At 37.6% G+C, this 15,805-nt stretch overlaps 1 protein-coding gene across 1 annotated transcript in view; it reads left to right on the top strand.

Moving 5' to 3' along the window:
* Positions 1-760: 760 nt before the first annotated feature.
* The window catches only part of MMP16 (matrix metallopeptidase 16), a 283,636-nt gene continuing 268,591 nt past the window's right edge, over positions 761-15,805 (top strand). The window contains exon 1 of the mRNA XM_007084324.3: positions 761-912. Coding sequence (XP_007084386.1) covers positions 781-912 — 132 coding nt within the window. The 5' untranslated portion in view covers positions 761-780. The remainder of the gene's footprint in view (positions 913-15,805) is intronic.

The raw sequence follows: 15,805 nt of genomic DNA, 5'->3' as shown, positions 1-15,805 counted from the left end.
CCTTCTGGAGGTCTGGCTACTTCCAGTGCGCGGTACAGTAGCTGTTCCCCTTTACAAGCCGTCTCCTTTAAGAAGAAGAGGGCGCGCACGCTCGCGAGTGTGTGTGTGTGTGTGTGTGTGTGTGTGTGCGTGTGTAGTTGTGTGTGTGCTCATGTGCAGATATGTGTGCGCGCGCGCCGATGTGTGTGTATGTGTGTGTGTGCGTGTGCGCGCGCGCGCTGAGGGCCCGAGAGTCAGGCAGACCCCGGGAAGGAGGAGTTATGTAGATTACGGATGAACATTCTGGAGGGGAGCGAGGAGAGGAGGGAAGGAGAAGCAGAGGCGAGAAGCGAGGAGCGGCGGAGGCCCTTCCCGCAGAAGCAGGAGGCGGCAGCGGCGGCGGCGGAGTGGGCGGTGGAGGAGGTGGAGGAGGAGGAGGAGGACGCACGGGCTGGAGGAGGCGGCGGCGGCGGCGGCGGCAGCGGCGGCGGCGGCTGCTGCTGCGGCTGCGACTCGGCGCTTTGAGCCGGAACCGCCGGTGAACTTGGGCGCCACGTTCCCGGTGACGGGCCCCCGAGGATGGTGAATGCAGGCAGCTGCTGACCCTGCCTCCGCCGCTGCTTCTCGGGGGCTGCCGTGTGCTGGGCCCTCAGTCTCCTCCCCTTGCCGGGCTGTGGGTGAACCTGCAAGCTCCTTACCCACCCGGAGGACTTTTTTTTGAAAGGAGACCAGGGAGGGAGGGAGAGGGAGAGAGGGAGAAAACGAAGGGGAGCTCGTCCATCCACTGAAGCACAGTTCACTATGATCTTACTCACATTCAGCACTGGAAGACGGTTGGATTTCGTGCATCATTCGGGGGTATTTTTCTTGCAAACCTTGCTTTGGATTTTATGTGCTACCGTCTGCGGAACGGAGCAGTATTTCAATGTGGAGGTAAGAGTATGAGAGCCTTCTTCCTTCCCCCTTGCCTGAGCTGCTCCCTGAAACATTTCGTTCACTCCTGGGATCCTGGTAGCTCCGAGCAGTCAAGGTCTCAACACATTGTTTCCCTTGTAGCCGCCGAGACCCTGGTTGAGTTTCCCTGTGTCTTAGGTGATGGATGCGCGCGAGACTGAGAATCCGTTATCCCCAGCAGCACAAAGCACGATGCTGCGCGCTCGGAGATACATTTGTAGCCGGTCCATGCTTGTCACCCAGGGAAAAGGCGAAGTCCTACATATAGCAAACGTGTAAAGCAGTTTGAGTTTGTGAGAAAAAAAACTGTTCAGGAAATACAGAATTCATTGCTTGGCATCATGTGCTGTCTTGGTATTGTTCCTGAAATCTTTCTCCCCGTGTTCTGTGCCTAACAAAGGAGGTTAAAATCAAAGAATCTGGAGGAGAGCGTGGGAATACTTGATATGTTTAATAACATTACTTTGTGATAAAACACTTGACTAGACAGAGTCTTTTTCTCATTTAGACATAACTTAATACACTGTAACTAGATCTGGCTACACAGAGGACGTGAAATCCATCTCTTTTAAAGTGTCTTCTCTTCCCCTCCCCCCGCCAATTGAAAATAAACGTGGCCCAATGTAATAGTTCTGAGGTGTGTTTTTAATTTGATTTCACACTCTCATGGCAAAACCGAGAGGTTTTAGTCTGTCATTTGCTTTACTTTGATAGCTTTGGGAACAGACAGACATAAAGCAGAAGGGAACTTGAGGATAAGGACTTGTCAGACCTCTGCCAAAGTACTCTTCCTGTCATCAACTCAGCACTAAAGCCAGTAATGTGCAGTAAATCAATGGAAATGTGTATACGCCTGGGCTCTAACTCCAGTTTATAACATACACGGTGGAATACGAAGACAGGAAGAAGGATTTAGTAAAATAGATTCCTTTTGATTAGGTCTTCTGTCTTCTGACATCTCAAAAGAATTACGATTAAGTCTCTGAAGAATAATGTGATTTTTAAAATATTGTTGATTCTTTAAAGCTTACTGTCATTTTGTTGGGAGGGTGTGTTTACACAATAGCAGGACCTGTTGCACAGCATTTGAACATGTTTCATGTAACAGATTTATATACAAAGTGTGCATAATAAATGCCATGTGTGAGGCCATATTCTGAATATAACCCTGTGTTTATACAAACTGTTCCTAGGACTCCATGTAATAAGTCATGGTGGGTAGAGAAAGTATTTGGAAAAGTAAGAACCATTATCAAGAGTTGAAGAAGTTTACAGATGTTCTGTATGATTATATTACACAGAAACCCCAGTTTGAAAACCAAAACTGTTTAACCTTTTGAAAAATACAACTTTGTTTTTCTGAATAAAAAGAGAGATGCAAAGGGGCTGAAAGTCCAGACTTTCTCTCGATTGCAAATTTGAACTTTTAGAATTATATGGCACAGATCGATTTTCCTATGTAACACTGAAATCAAGAGATAATTTAATGTTGAAATGAAGGAGTAATTAGTTCATAGACTGAAGGAATGAAAGTGGCAAGCTCTTATGTATGTTATAAACAGAGGGGCCCATTGCTTCAGTTTGGTGGTGATGGTGGTAAGGTGGGGCTTGGGGGAGGTGGGCGAAAGTAAGTGCTTGGTTTTATTTTGCTCACTGTGGAGTAGAAGGGAGAGTCTGGATTGATGGCTACTTGCTTTGGCAAAGTCTTAGATTTGCTTTCAGACATTGTTGGGATACCATCAGTGTTTGGGTGGTTATTAGGTTTCCTTTTTGAGGCTACGCATAAATTCTATTGTATTTCTTTATAGTTTGAATCCCTTAGGCAGTTCAATCAGATATTATGCAAGAAAAGTTAATTTTACTAAAAAAAATATTTCATTTTAATTTTTCGTGATCTTTTCTTCAAGATATATGTGAAAAATGGTTCATGGAAAAAAGAGTTATTTCCCCCATTTTTAGAGTATTTAAGTTATTTCATCCATGCTTATTACACCATGCAAATATTTATGAATGATAAGAGGCTGGTGCCATCTGAGACTTTAAAAGCCTTATTTGATACATAGGAAATTTTCTAATGAAAATTAGATTAGATTATGCTTCATAGTTTGTATTATTTCCAGTTAGTTTTTTAAGCACTGAGCATATTCTTAGTTGGGTTTATATACTTCCTTATGTGTAATGATAGCCATTATTTTTCTTTTTTAATCATAAGAGTAGCTGCTAGTTATTTCCACATACTGTAAAGAACATGGGAAGACAGGATATTTTCTGACATGAATTTCTGCCTGATTCACCTTTATTAGATATTTCTTTTTGGTGGAAGCTCTAATAGGGAGAAGAGTCAGTCACATCTTCTCTAGAAAAGCACTGATTGTGTTCTTCATTCTTGGTTGCAAAACAAACACTGGAAATGCTTTATTTGATTGATTCTCAAGGACAGTCTTAAAATAAACAGTAATGGTATCAATCATGCATGAAGCTCATATGATCATAAATTTTTTTTCTAGCAAGCACACCAAGTTATTATAGTTGGAACGAAGCTTCTGAGAGATGCTTTTTATGCTGACAGCTGAAATTACAATGCTTTATTCCTCACTGAACTTCACAATTGATGGGAACACTGTACTTTTTATCCCTATACTTTAAGGTTTAAAAACATATTTTCCCCTGGAGGTGTGGGGACTGAGTAGAAATATTCATGTTAACTCTTTCCTGCTTATTTGTAAGATTATAAGCATTTGGGATTTTCAGTGATCAGAGCAGGAGATATTTCTTAATATGCTGGTGGAAGCCTGTGACATAGAAAGACTGTATTTTGTTTATTTGTTTTTGTTTTTAAGAAGCAAAAGGAACATTTCAATAGCTAAGAAAGGGTCAGACACTACCAGAAGTAGTGCTATGGAAGAGATTCAATTCATTCATCTCCTTATATATTTTGGGTAGAACAGTTTTTTTTTATGCCAAATTTTCAGTGTTTATTTGTTTAAAGATTTTTGTACACTCTTGGACCCATTTTGGGGGTTGTGGGCCTTACAGTGTGTAAGTCATTACCACAATTCAAAAGAAGTATATTGCTAATGTTAGCTAAAAGTCAAAGACTCCAATCATTGGACAGCAGTCTCAATCAGAGGTGTTCATTGGTCACATGAAGCTACACTGTTAACAAAGAATTAGGATTGAAACTCTGTGCTCTAAAAAATCACATTGTCTCTAAAATAATGTTCTTATGGGTAATATCATGATCCTGAGGCTCTTTATTTTTTAGCTTTTGTGGGATTTTTTGTACTCTGCAAGCATTTTTGTTATGAAATTTGAGATAGTATATAGTTCACGAGAGTAATAACTTTCATCGTCAACTTTGATTGTCAAATGTTAAATATATTAGCAACATATTGTTTATTGTTTTTTAAACATTCACACACATTTCTAATGCGGAAAATTATTTTAAGCCAATTGAGTGGTAAAATAAAGATGTGATACTCTGAAAGATGCACATATCAAAGCATAGGAAGTTGATTACTTTCTTGTGGCAAATATAAAACAAAAATTGATCTTATTGTCCTAATTAATGAAAGAAGAGAGATTCTATATTTTTTAAATAAGATATTTTATGGCGAGTACTGTGAATCATGAGTGTCACCATTTCCTACATTCTTCCTACAGTATGTTTCTTTAACTGATTTAGTATTTATTCACCTTTATCAGGTTTATCTGAATCTACTCGAAAGGTCAGAATTTACTTGGAGTAGCTCTGTACTACATCTAAACTTGGCAGTAATTGGTGATGAGGCATTTCAGAGATTAAAGATATATTTTATAGATTTTAAAATGTCGTATTTTGGGGTTACTTTTTTCATATATCTTGCATCCTACTTGTTTAATCAACGTGCATTATTTCATTTCCTCATGGAAGGTGATTTGCTCATGCCGTGATCTGATCAGCCCCCTTGAATAAGAGACTGTTCTGATTACATCCCATAATTCCCCCTGTAGCATTTTTTACTGGGCAAGAACAGGGGCTGTGTGACTGATTCATAAAGGTTTTTTGTCTATTGCAAGATTCAAGCTTTCCAAGACAAAGTAGGAATGCTGGCTGTTCGGAATGCTCATAAGGACCAAAAACTATGACCAGGAGACCAGAAGACAGCTTCTCCTGTGTGTCCTACCTTATGCTTTTCTCTGTTCAGAGTTATCTGGTCAAGTTCCCCAGATCTAGGGTTATTCATTGAACCCTTACAGATGAGTGTGTGCTAGCCAGGTAGGATGTCTCTTACTATTCCCCTGAGAAGTCCACAGAGAACAACTTTCCAAGTCCATCGTTCTCTGTACACTTGGGTTTCCTCTTTCAGTATCTTCTTTGCCATCAAGTAAGGATAGAGTTGGGTTCAATAACAGCTTTTTAAATCTCTGGAGTCAAGTTAAAAGTGGCAGATTTAAAGTTTTTACTTTTTCTTATTCATGCTATTTCAGGTTATGAACATAAAATTTTAATGTACTTGTTCAGTGGTATAATTCTTTTCTCTGAAGTTGGATTAATCAATTATTTTATGTAAATATATTTCACTGCCTGACCTATCCCAACCACTCCAAGTGTACCTGTTCAGAATATTTGGTAAATGACCATTTGGAATTATTTCAAGCCAAAAAAAAAAAAAAAAAAAAAAAAAGCCATGGGACATTTGAATCAATTAGTTAAATTTGTTCCAGGTTAAAAGAAAAAAGATTTCTTTAGCTCCTTCAGGAACTTTCTGACCCTTCAGCATGTATATTCAAATTGAGAAACTCATTTTTAATGTTACTTTCTGTCACAATTTATTTTAAATATCTGTGAGTATAATTATAGCCATGAAGTTGTTCTTTATTTTGGAGTAGTATAATGATTAAGATCACATACTCTGGCACCAGATTGCTAGATTGTAATCCCGGCTCTTTTCCTTAATAATAAGTTAATTATTAAGTTAATAATGGACTAATTCATTAATCTCCGAGCCTCACTGTACATATCTGTAAAATGGGGATACTAATAGTACCTGCCTCATAGAGTTGTTTTGATGATTAAATGAATATATGTAGATCATATTAGATCTGATGGATAGATGGGAACATGCCTTCACCTGGTGCAACAGTTAATACTTTTCAGATATCATTATGAGTAGTAAAAAAAAAAAAAAAGAGGATGCTGATTCAAGGGTAAATTGTCGTGGTAGCATCTAATTACATAAAAGTCTGTCAGGTTAAGACATATTAGTTGGTCCACGAAAATTTTATTTTAATACGTTTTTCATTTTTAAAAAGTATAATATACTGAATATCAACCACTAACATCAGTACATTTTCTTCCCGTGGGTTTTTCTTAGTTTAGTTCACGAATATGATTTGCACATTTTGTCTTGTCATCTGTTACTATCATAGAATGTCAAGTTCAGCTTACACCTTCTTTTATAAAACTAAGTTTACAGAAATCTGTTCATCTTTTCTAATACCATGGAAAATAAATAGGCCTTATGATTCAGTGGGCCTGTTTATTTTAATTGGCTCAAGGCCTGTGTGCTTCCTATCTGTAGTAGGTGGGATTCAATATATAACTTAGGCCAGGTTTTTGTTATACCCCAAATCCAGAACATAAAAGTCTTTTTTTTTTTTTTAATTAATAGAGGAAGGAGGGGGGGAAAGAAAAAAACTATTAAAGGGCCAGAAAAAGGTATTAAAGTATTTTTGGGGTGTCTGGGTGTCTTAGTCGGATAAGCGTACTACTTCTCCTCAGGTCATGATCTCACTGGTTCATGAGTTCAAACCCCATCGCCTCAGGCTTTGCTGTCAGCTGGAGCCTGCTTCAGATCCTATTTCCCTTTCTCTGTCCCTCCCCCACTTGTGTTCTCTCTCAAACATAAATAAGCACTTAAAAAAATGTTTTCTATAACGACAAAGACATTTTTTTAAAAAGCAACAATCTTGCCCTTCTAACACTGGGAATAGAAGGTAGCTGGCAATGTAATGAAGCCCTAGGACAGAGGTCAAGGGATGTCTGCTTTAACTTTGGTTCTTGTACTAACACAGCTTTGATCTTGGACAAGTCATTTCTTTAACGCCGTCATCTGCAAATACAAAAGTTGAACTAAACTATCACTAAAGACATTTCCATGAGTTTTGAAATCCTACTGTGTTTAGCCTCCAAGCTTTAATTTATATAGACGAAGGAGGAAAATTGTACATATTTACTATGTAAATTTGGGGGCAATTAGATCCCAAAGGTAGTATTGAGATTTTTTTTTCCTGAAGTAGATCTCATGAAAACATGCAGAATGTGCAACTTAATTCTAACATTTGTTATCATCTGTAGTGACACAGGGTGTTCCATTTTGAAAATAATCCTAGCCTTCTGCTGAGTAATAAAAACACTGGCAGCAGTAGCAAATTATATGTAATTTCAAAATCAATTTTTGGCCAAGGTAGCATACTTTAAAATTTTAATATTAAAAACGTGGCTTGATGTTATTTTGAAAAATATGTATCATCTGTAAGTTGGCACTTCAGTCTTAAAAAGGCAATTTGAAATAAGATAAAAATTTGGTTTTTGAGGGGGGGAGAGGGTCTCATATTTCAAATCTATTATCTATAAAAAATATACACATATTTTGTAGTGAAATGAAGTCTTATACCATATATCCTTTCTACCCTTTGTGGAAAATAATTTTGGCACATGGCTCTTGGAGGGTTATTTTTATTCTTCATAATACTTTTGATTTTGAATGTGGAAAATCAGATTCCATTTGTTTTATAAAATATACAGCTTATGTGAACAGCAAAAATATTCCACGCTAAAAGGATAAGTAATAGTGTGTGTGATACCAATTTTTCATTTGCTTTCTTTTTCTTTTTCATGGGAAATTTATTTATAGATTTTGAGGTTCATAAAACCATATTTGATTGTTGCTTCCTGTCATTTAGCACTCTGAGTGGATGTTTTTTGTCTTAGTGTTTCACCACAGTCGTTTGGCATCGTGCATCCTTGGGTTTGGATTAGTGGAATATCTTGATGAGCCTCTTAACAGAAGTTTAGCCAACAGAATAAGAAAAATCCCACTGTGGCCCCCTGACCTTTGATTAAATGTGATCTGTGGGTGTAGTATAGAAAAGGAGGCTAGAGGGAGCTATTGAGCTGCTTAAAGACTCCAATGGAGTAGAAGAATTTGGTTTAAAATCACGGACCCTAGGTACAGTCACATGCCTTCAAATGAATCATAGCCAATCAGAGAAAGTTGCAAGAAATCAATGAACACATGGCTTATGATTTAAGATGTGAGGTAGCTATATTGAGAGCCTCTTGGCACCAATGAGTACATATTTGATGAACTAAGAAGGAAATTAGCACTTTTCTGGGAGGCCAGGAGTTTTGGGCATGACAGCATGACAATGAATGTTATAATGCAGGACTGCTTTATATATCCCTTGCTTTTAGGTGTAGACTAGATCAGAAACTATACATTATAGTGACTGCAGGTGCTTTTGGTATTTTCATTTTAGCTAAAATGCCTAGTGAAATAATTCTAGTCTTACAGATGAGAGGTGAAGTAAATTTAATTTGATCGTGCCTTTTTGGTTATATGTAGCAAAAATCCAATTTTAAAAGCTTGTGAGACTAAAGTTATCTTATTTTTTAATGTTTACCATGGGGCCTTGTTGAATACTTGTTTTTCCATGAAAATGGATTTCAAAATATAGGTTTTACCCATTATTTTTAAATTATTTTTTATTTTATTTTTATTAAAAATTTTAATGTTTATTTATTTTTGAGAGAGAGAGAGATACCAAGTGCAAGCAGAGAAGGGGCAGAAAGAGAGGGAGACACAGAATCCGAAGCAGGCTCCAGGCTTCCAGCTGTCAGCACAGAGCCCAACATGGGGCTCAAACTCATGGACCTTGAGATCATGACCTGAGCCAAAGTCAGATGCTTAACTCACTGAGCCTTCTAGGCACCCCTACCTATTATTCTTTTTTAAATTATGTATGAAATGAGCCACAAAAGTGTGAAGCTGTTTTCTCTTTAAATAGGGACCTCAGATGTGTTTTCAGTTGAGCAGATTATAATACGACCTTTGGTGGATGGAGGCAGTCACTAATGTATGGGGCAAAGCACCCTTTATTTTTTTTTTTTTTCAATATATGAAATTTATTGTCAAATTGGTTTCCATACAACACCCAGGGCAAAGCACCCTTTAATTAAGATATTATAATTTACTCACAAGTATCATTCAGATTTTTAAAAAGTTTTTTAATCTAGTCAGTTACATGAAACCTAGATAAATGAAGTAAGCCATGGCCTCACAGATAGTCTCAGGAGAAATAGTCCTTAGAGTGATGTATTGAAATGACCAAATAAACCCAAATAAACTACTCACTGGAATGGAATTTTGCAGTATTTGTTTTAGTCATGCTTAAGTTAAGGGGAAATAAACTGCCCCTTTTTAAGGGAAGCTGGATACTTTTATAAACTTTATTTCATGTCCCCAAATTGCACGCACCTGAGGTGATGTCAGTGGAATGCAGGCATGAGCCTCTGCACAGGCTGATGCAGAGTCAAACTCTGAGTGGTGTCAGTGGAGGCATTTTTTCCATGGGAACTTTCACAGTTGAACTCTACCATGTGTTAATAGTTTGTCATTGTTTATAGTGATTAGATACTTGAATTTGTTTGGGGTTTTTAATGGCTGTGCATTCATCCCCTCTTTACACAAGTGCTAGGCAGTCACTCCTCTTGGTCCTACTTGTTTCTTCCAGTTTAGCGTCTTGAGGGACTTCATACTTTAATTTTTAAAAAAAAATTTTTTGTAATGTTTATTTATTTTGAGAGAGAGAGAGAGAGACAGAGCATGAGCAGGGGAGGGGCAGAGAGAGAGGGAGACACAGAACCTGAAGCAGGCTCCAGGCTCTGAGCCATCAGCACAGAGCCCAGTGCAGGGCTGGAACTCTTGAACCAGGAGACCATGACCTGAGGCAAAGTTGGAGGCTCAACGGACTGAGTCACCCAGGCGCCCCATTTTTTTAATGTTTATTTTTGAGAGAGACAAACAGAATGTGAGTGGGGGAGGGGCAGGGAAAGGGGGAGACACAGAATCTGTAGAAGGCTGCAGGCTCTGAGCTGTCAGCACAGAGCCCAGTGCAGGGCTGGAACTCACGAACCATGATATCATGACCTGAGCTGAAGTTGGACGCTTAACCCACTGAGCCACCGAGGTGCCCCTATATTTTAGTTTTATTGCAGGACACCAGGCTTAAAAATTGGGTAAAATTTCATGGAAAGCCACATTTGCACCCTTCTTTCATTGTGAATAAGGAAGAACAGATTCAAATAACTTCCAGAGTCAAATATATATTCCATGATTTGTATGAAATTGAGAACAAATTACGAAAACTTCCTCCCAGTTACCGATAAAACATTTTTGGATTTTTTATGTTTTAATATTATTAAGATTTTTTTTAATGTTTATTTATATTTTGAAAGAGAGATTGACAGAGTGTGAGCAGGGGAGGGGTAGAGAGAAAGAGAGGAAGACACAGAATCTGAAGCAGGCTCCAGGCTCCGAGCTGTCAGCACAGAGCCCGACACGGGGCTCAAACCCATGAACTGTGAGATCATGACCTGAGCCGAAGTCAGAGGCTCAACCGACTGAGCCACCCAGGCACCCCTGGGTGTTTTAATATTATTAAGAGCTCTACTCATATAACTTACTGATTTGCTCCTGCGTGTGGATTGAGTGAAATTGTTTGTTCCATGGGTGACTCAAGCAAATTACTTAACCAGTCTTTGCCTTATTTTGACCATTCATAAAGCTGATTTGTGATCTTTACTGTTTGCCTATAGCACAGGTTTTGTAATGACAACATTGAGAAAATGTCAAGCAATCTTCTTCATTAAGAATAGGGTGTATCTCAGTGTCTTCATCCCCACCCATGTCCGGAGTTTAGAAACAATCATGTGCTGGCATTATATTCTAATTAGACAAGGTCCAAATAACCAATAAAACAAATATACATAGAGTTGCTTTTATTGAATACCTTATTTTAATGATAAAAAATGTTAGCACTGGCTGAAGATTTGCTGAGCGCCTGATTGTGTTCCAAGTGCTTCATATATATTAACTCATTTAAATTTCATTACAATCTTGTGAGTTAACACTGTCATTTCTCTTTCACAAAAGAGAAATCTGAGACACCAAGATGTTGAGGAACTTGCCAAGGCCAGGTAGCTCTGAATCTCCTGGAGTAGCCCAGAATCAAAGTAGGCAAGCTGGCTGCAGGAGCCCAGCCTCTCAACTAAGTAAATATGTATAGGCAAATATTAATTTCCAATTTCCCAAGAAGACAGTATGGTCCAGTTCCATTGTTCACATTTTTTGTATTTCCTACTCAAAAGAGATAATCAATACATAATGAAAGTGCTAGGTCTACCCTAGGCAGAATCTTGCCTAGAGTGAAAACTGAATAGGTTGCTGTTGATTCAAGATTCAGTATATTGGTGCTCAGTGGTTTTACTGTTGAATGCTCTTTATGAATTTTAACTCATTAGAAAGTTGGTGACCTATGTTTACTTACAAACAATATTAAATGTGGCATAATCTTGGGGCCCCTGGGTGGTTCACTCAATTGAGCATCCGATTCTTGATTTTGGCTCAGGTCGTGATCCCAGGGTTATGGGATCAAGCCCTGCATTGGGCTCTGTGTTGTGTGTGGAGCGTGGTTAAGATTCTCATTCTCTCTTTCTCCCGCCCCTCTTCCCTGGTGGAGCGTTTTCTCTCTAAAGAAAATAAAAATAAAAAATAAGTGTGGCATAACCTTAAATTACATATAAAAGTAATCATATTTCCTTCCTTAACTATTTGCCATGTTGCAGTTAACGTTAAATGTGATTTTCAAAAGTTTTAGGAAGATTTGATTGTATTCCAAGATGAAAAGAACATTGTAGAAAATGTAAAGGAAAGCCTATGTGAGGTCTGTGTTCTATTTTCCTACAGGAGAAGGATATATATGTAAACAGCTATTGAATGGCATGTTCTATGAGTTTTGGACTTTGTTATTTTTATATGTTGTATCAGTTGAGTAGAAGCTATAAGGAAACCAATTTATTTTATTATTTCTAATATATTTAGTTGTAATATAAATGAAACCTTTCTCAGAGATAGGTAAATCTGGAGATAGATTGGGTGCTTCAGAAGTTAGTGGGTGCCTCCTCACTGTTTGATAATAGACTTGATGTCTGATCATTGTCTTTGTTGTGGAGGGAATGGAAACTTACAAATTGGTGGTTGATGAAAGACTGAAAAAACATCTTCAGTTCTTACTCTCATTGCTGTGTATAGGTTTCAGGGCTCACTTAGTTCATTGATTAGCCTTTCAAGGAGAACTGTTTCCGAACCCATTTGCACCCCGATTAGCTGATTTTATAAAATTTCTCAGTGTTAAATATTCATTCAGCTATCTCTCACTTCCCTTAGAGGCAGTATATCATAATGGCTATGTGCAAGAACTTTTGAAGAAATGAGTAGAAAATCTTAGCTGAATCTCTACAAGCACAGTGAACTTGAGTGAGCCAGGTTATTGACCATGCGCCCCAATTTCTTCATGTGTAAAGTAGAGATAATAATACCCAATTCATGGCTTGTTGTAAGATTAAAGAAGTAAAGGATAATGGGGCAAGATAAATAATAGGCTCTTGATTTAGCCTACCTTCCGAAATAACCAAAATCTATGAAAAAATGGCTTTCAAGTCTCTCGACATCAGGTAATGAAGGACAGTCATCCCTGAGAAATGGGAAACAAAGTGAACCCTATCAGTGTCTCATTTTGTCGACTTGAGAGAGCTTCCAGGCAATAGTACAGGGAAGGCAGAACCCAGGTTAATCAGGCAGACTCTCGGTGTTCAGGAGATGCAGCGGGGGGTATGATGAGACCAAGGTGGTAAGAATGCACAGGTTAGAATCCCAGAGAGGAGAGAACTACACAGAGCAAACACACTGGAGGTCTGCAGAGAGTTCCCTTGAATATTTAGTTGAGAATTAATCTGCTCATTCCTGTGAAGTAAGAACTAGGGGTCAGGGAAAGAAATAACCTAAGGGAATCAGAGGGGATGATGTTTGGTGCTCACACAGGGCTGGGAATAGTGCCCATTGCCATCAGCCACACTTGAAAACCTCATCATTTATAGGACAATGGGGAGATTACTCACAACCATCCTGCCCCGATAGCGGGAGCAAAGTCCTGGACTGAATACTGCTCTAGTTCTGCTTAAAAAGTCTTAAAAGCAAGACCTGAAAGGATCGAACTGTTTCTAAGTGACTTAATTGCTTCCCACAACAAAGCTCAATAAGATATACAAGAATACAAAAATATGCAGCACCCAGCCGTTTAAAATTCACAATGTCTGGTACTCAGTTGAAAAAAAAAATTACCAAGCATGCAAAGAAGCAGAAAAACACCACGCATAATGAGGAGAAGCATCTATCTAAAGTGATCCCAAAGTGACACAGATGTTGGAATTAGCAGATAAGATTATTAAAACCGTTATTACCACTGTATTCTTTGTTCAAAAACTTGAGACATGGAAGATATTAAAAAAGACTCAAATTGAATTTGTAGAGATTGAAACTATAATATGTGACATTAAAGATACACTTGAAATTTATAGCAGATTTGACATTAATGAAAAAAAAAGTGAGCTTAAAGTCAGCATTACAAGTTATCCAGAGTGAAACATAGGGAGAAAAGAAAATTTATGAAGTGAGTGGCACATAGGATAAAGAGGACAATTTCAGGTGGCCTAATATATGTGTAATTTGAGTCCTTGAACAGGGAGGGGGCAGAAAGACTATTTGGAGATATAATGACTAAAGCTTTCCCTTATTTTATGGAACATATATAAATTCATGGATCAAAGAGTCTCAGTGAATCCCAAGCACGCACACACACACACACACACACACACACACACACACACAAAACCACAAAGAAAACTAAAGCAAGGCACACTGTAATCAAATTGTTAAAATAAGTGGTAAACAAAGTTTTCTGAAAAATAAATTTTACAAAAAAACAATAGTAAAAAAAAGACATTGTTTTACATTTTGCCAAGACCTGTATTATCTGGCTTAACAAAAGACAGCTGGATTTTCACATTCATATCTGTATTTACACTTACGATGCTGTAAATCATGTAGCCTCTGGTCCACTGCAGTGTCATTTGCAAATAAATGACAGTGAAAAGATAAATGACATCATATGAAAATAATTTTGCCCTAGCAGACTCCTGTAAGAGGTTTAGGACCCCCAGAGGTTCCTGGATCAAACTTTGAGAATCATTGTTAAGTAGCTGTTCTGTTTTCTCTGTTTCCTCCTGGGTGTAACCAAGATCCATATACCTTAAGTCTTCATTAAAATGCTTAAGTCTTTCATTTCTTTCCTACCCCTGTTCTTATCCTTTGATACCTAGCCTTCCCTAATTCCCATCTGCACCCCCACCAGAAAAAGAGCCCATTTTGCATTTAAAATAACCTTTTCTACTACTGATTCTTCAAAGTATCTTTCATAATTATAATCACAGAGTTTTTTGTCTTATTTCAAAGTTGCATACTGATGTATGTATGTAAGACAGAAGGCTCACTTTAAAATTATTGTTGAAAATCCATTAAATAGCTTGTTAATTGCTAAGACTTGGCACATGGACACTCAGAAGCCAAGTATCAACTTCTTTTGTTTCTCTATGCCTTTGAGTTTTGGTCTTCCTGTCTCTGAAACCATGTGGGCCAAACTTATATTTACCAGAAGAGAAATTTTGAGGAGATTTGAATTAAATAATTTTTCTGTTTCCCTGGAGCATATGGTTAAATTTGATATGTTAAACGCAAAAAAAACACAAACCTGTTGTACAAGGTTTCTGTGTAATAGATTCATATCTAAGTCTCACAGTAAATTATGACTTTATGATGAGACAGTATATCTCCTATGGTTACCACTATGTTTTGTGAGCCTAACACTGCCCTACAGAAAGTATGAAGCTCAGGAGATACGTGCTGAAGGAATGAATGAATATCATCCCCTTTCACAGGTGTTAGTTTCTAGTTTAACTGATATTTTTTGACTCATTTCAATAGTTGTTTTTTGCCTTAACTCGTTTAGCCCTTACTGGGTGAAAATATAACACTTATACCTTATAAATTTGTTTCAGTTACTTTATTAAAAATATTTAGCTTCTAATAATCAAAGGTATGTCTATCTTAATGATCAGTGGTTAACTGGTAAGGAGCTGGGACTTCTAGATTTTTTTCTAGTCACCCCCATTATGTTACGTTAGTATATCTGATATAAATAAGTGTTTTCTGTCTTCCTTCACTGATGTAACATTTATATAAATGTCTACTGGCTTGACATTAAGAAAAAATGGTCACTTTTTTTCAGAGGTATGTATCAAAACAGCTAGGGAAATAAATATAAAGGAAAATAACCTTGTTCTACTACAGTAACTTCAGTTGTAGTTATTACTATTAATAAATGGCAACTTTCCCAAGACAGTTTCTAGGAAACAGCAAAAACAATTTTACTTGTATTTCCCTGGACATCTTAAATCATCTCAATCCCTCTTTTAGCTACATGAATGAGAAAAATGTTGATATGTTGTCAACTTTTGCATCCATTAGCATGTAAAACCCTGAGAGTGAACAATCACATAATAATTTGAATTTCTAACTTACATTAAAATTAGACCATGTTTATTGTTCTAACAAGTACAATATTGAAGACCCATGAAGAATTGACTCAAGAGATGTTAAAATTTGATGGATTTTCTCTTGCTGAACACCTACACATTGGAAATTGGCAGGAT

The sequence above is a fragment of the Panthera tigris genome, chromosome F2, assembly GCF_018350195.1.
Source record: "Panthera tigris isolate Pti1 chromosome F2, P.tigris_Pti1_mat1.1, whole genome shotgun sequence".
Taxonomy (NCBI): domain Eukaryota; kingdom Metazoa; phylum Chordata; class Mammalia; order Carnivora; family Felidae; genus Panthera; species Panthera tigris.
This window is presented reverse-complemented; position numbering and strand designations above follow the sequence as displayed.